This window comes from Camellia sinensis, chromosome 11 (genome assembly GCF_055761805.1).
Source record: "Camellia sinensis isolate YWXY chromosome 11, ASM5576180v1, whole genome shotgun sequence".
In the NCBI taxonomy this organism is placed as follows: Eukaryota; Viridiplantae; Streptophyta; class Magnoliopsida; order Ericales; family Theaceae; genus Camellia; species Camellia sinensis.
In genome coordinates, this window is record NC_138971.1 from 39298676 (window position 1) to 39300385 (window position 1710).

The following is a 1710-nucleotide window of genomic DNA, read 5'->3' on the forward strand; positions in this document are numbered from 1 at the left end:
TTGCCCCGAGTCAAATGCCTTCGATCTTAAAGTAGGCAGGCCGATTTCGAGAGGAATAATGACTTCTGTATCGAAACACAAAGCGAATGGAGTTTCGCCGGTAGGTCGCCTTGGCGTAGTGCAATGAGCCCACAATACACTGGGCAGTTCTTTTACCCACTTAGGCCTTTCTTGATTCCATCTAGGATCACTCTATTGGTGGCCTCAGCCTGGCCGTTGCTTTGCGGGTAAGCTGATAAGGAAAAGTATGGCCGTATACCGTATGTGCTGCACAATTCACGATAGACACCGCAGTTAAATTGGGTGCCGTTGTTGAAAATAGCAGTATGCCAAATTGTGTTATAATGTTTCTCCACACGAAGCGTTTTACGTCTGTATCTCGGATATGTGTCAATGGTTCCGCCTCAACCCACTTTGTGAAATAATCCATTGCAACAATCAAGAACCGTTTACTCCCTGGTGCTCTTGGGAGTGGTCCAATGATGTCGAGTCCTTATTGGGCAAAATGCCAAAGGCTAGTGACGACAGTCAATTCTTCCGCAGGCAAATGAGTCAAGGGAGAGAATTTTTGGCATTGTTCGTACTTCTTTACGTAATTCGTTGCGTCAATTCACATGGTAGGCCAATAATACCCCTATGTTATGGCTTGGTGGGCTAGTGAACGTCCTTTGGAATGGGCACCACAACTGCCCTCATGTATCTCGGCTAAAAAATCCTCCACTAGGTCTGGATGCACACACTCCAAATACGGCCTTAAAAGAGACTTCTTGTAGAGCTTTCTATTGGGATCTAAATAGTAGCGTAGGGCTTTGTTTTGTAGCTTATGGGCCTCTTTCTTATCTGTTGGAAGCCGTTCCGAGGATAGAAATGTGGCGATGAGGTTCATCCAACTCGGCTCCAAATCAATGACGTTAACACTGGCAGGTTCAAGGTGGCTGATACTTGGCTCGGGGACGAATCCCATCTTAATGGTTCGTTTACTTTCTAAATTGATGGCAGAAACCAAGCAGGCGAGAGCATCTACATGGGTATTTTTATTGCGGGTAATCTGATTCAGTTCATGGAAATCGAATTGTATAAGTAGTGAATTTGCCGTCTTTACGTAAGCAGTCATTCGGTCGTCCTTAGCTGCATACTCCCTCTTTAGTTGATTGATGACTAGCTTTGAATCGCAGAAGACTTGTAGGCGTTTGGCGCCCAAACGAAGCGTTTTATGGAGGCCAACTAGCAGTGCCTTGTATTCAGCCTCGTTATTTGATGCATCAAAACCAAGTTTCACCGCTTGCTCGATTATTGCGCCCTCAGGTTTCATAATCACAACTCCCGTCCCGCTGTCACGTTGGTTGGAAGAACCATCGTAGTACATTTGCCAAATATTTCCGACGTACATTCACTATTTTTGTTAGGGTTAGATGGTGGGCTGCTGTTTTATCAAAATTGGCATGACAACCTGTGAACTCGGCAACAAAGTTAGCCAGAATCTAACCTTTGATCGCCGTTCTGGAAGAGAATTGGATGTTGTACTGGCCGAGTTCTAAGGCCCATTTCGAAATGCGCCCTGACGATTTTGCACTACAAAGTATTGTCCGAAGAGGGTAGTCTGTCAGCACAGTTATGGTATGGGCTTGGAAGTAGTGCATTAATTTTCTGGCGGCCACCACGAGGGCCAAAATCAGCTTTTCCAACAGTAAATAATGTGTTTTGGTGGCC

At 45.4% G+C, this 1710-nt stretch overlaps 1 protein-coding gene across 1 annotated transcript; it reads right to left on the minus strand.

Annotated features, from left to right (window-relative positions):
• Nucleotides 1–634: 634 nt before the first annotated feature.
• Nucleotides 635–1390, minus strand: LOC145802280 (uncharacterized). The gene has a single exon (XM_082894965.1). The coding sequence runs from the start codon at nucleotides 1388–1390 to the stop codon at nucleotides 635–637; it is 756 nt and encodes a 251-aa protein (XP_082751091.1).
• Between the last annotated feature and the right edge of the window lie 320 nt (nucleotides 1391–1710).

Coding starts and splice junctions, on each gene's coding strand:
- LOC145802280 (XM_082894965.1), bottom strand. CDS start 1,390: ATGTACGTCGGAAATATTTGGCAAATGTACTACGATGGTTCTTCCAAC.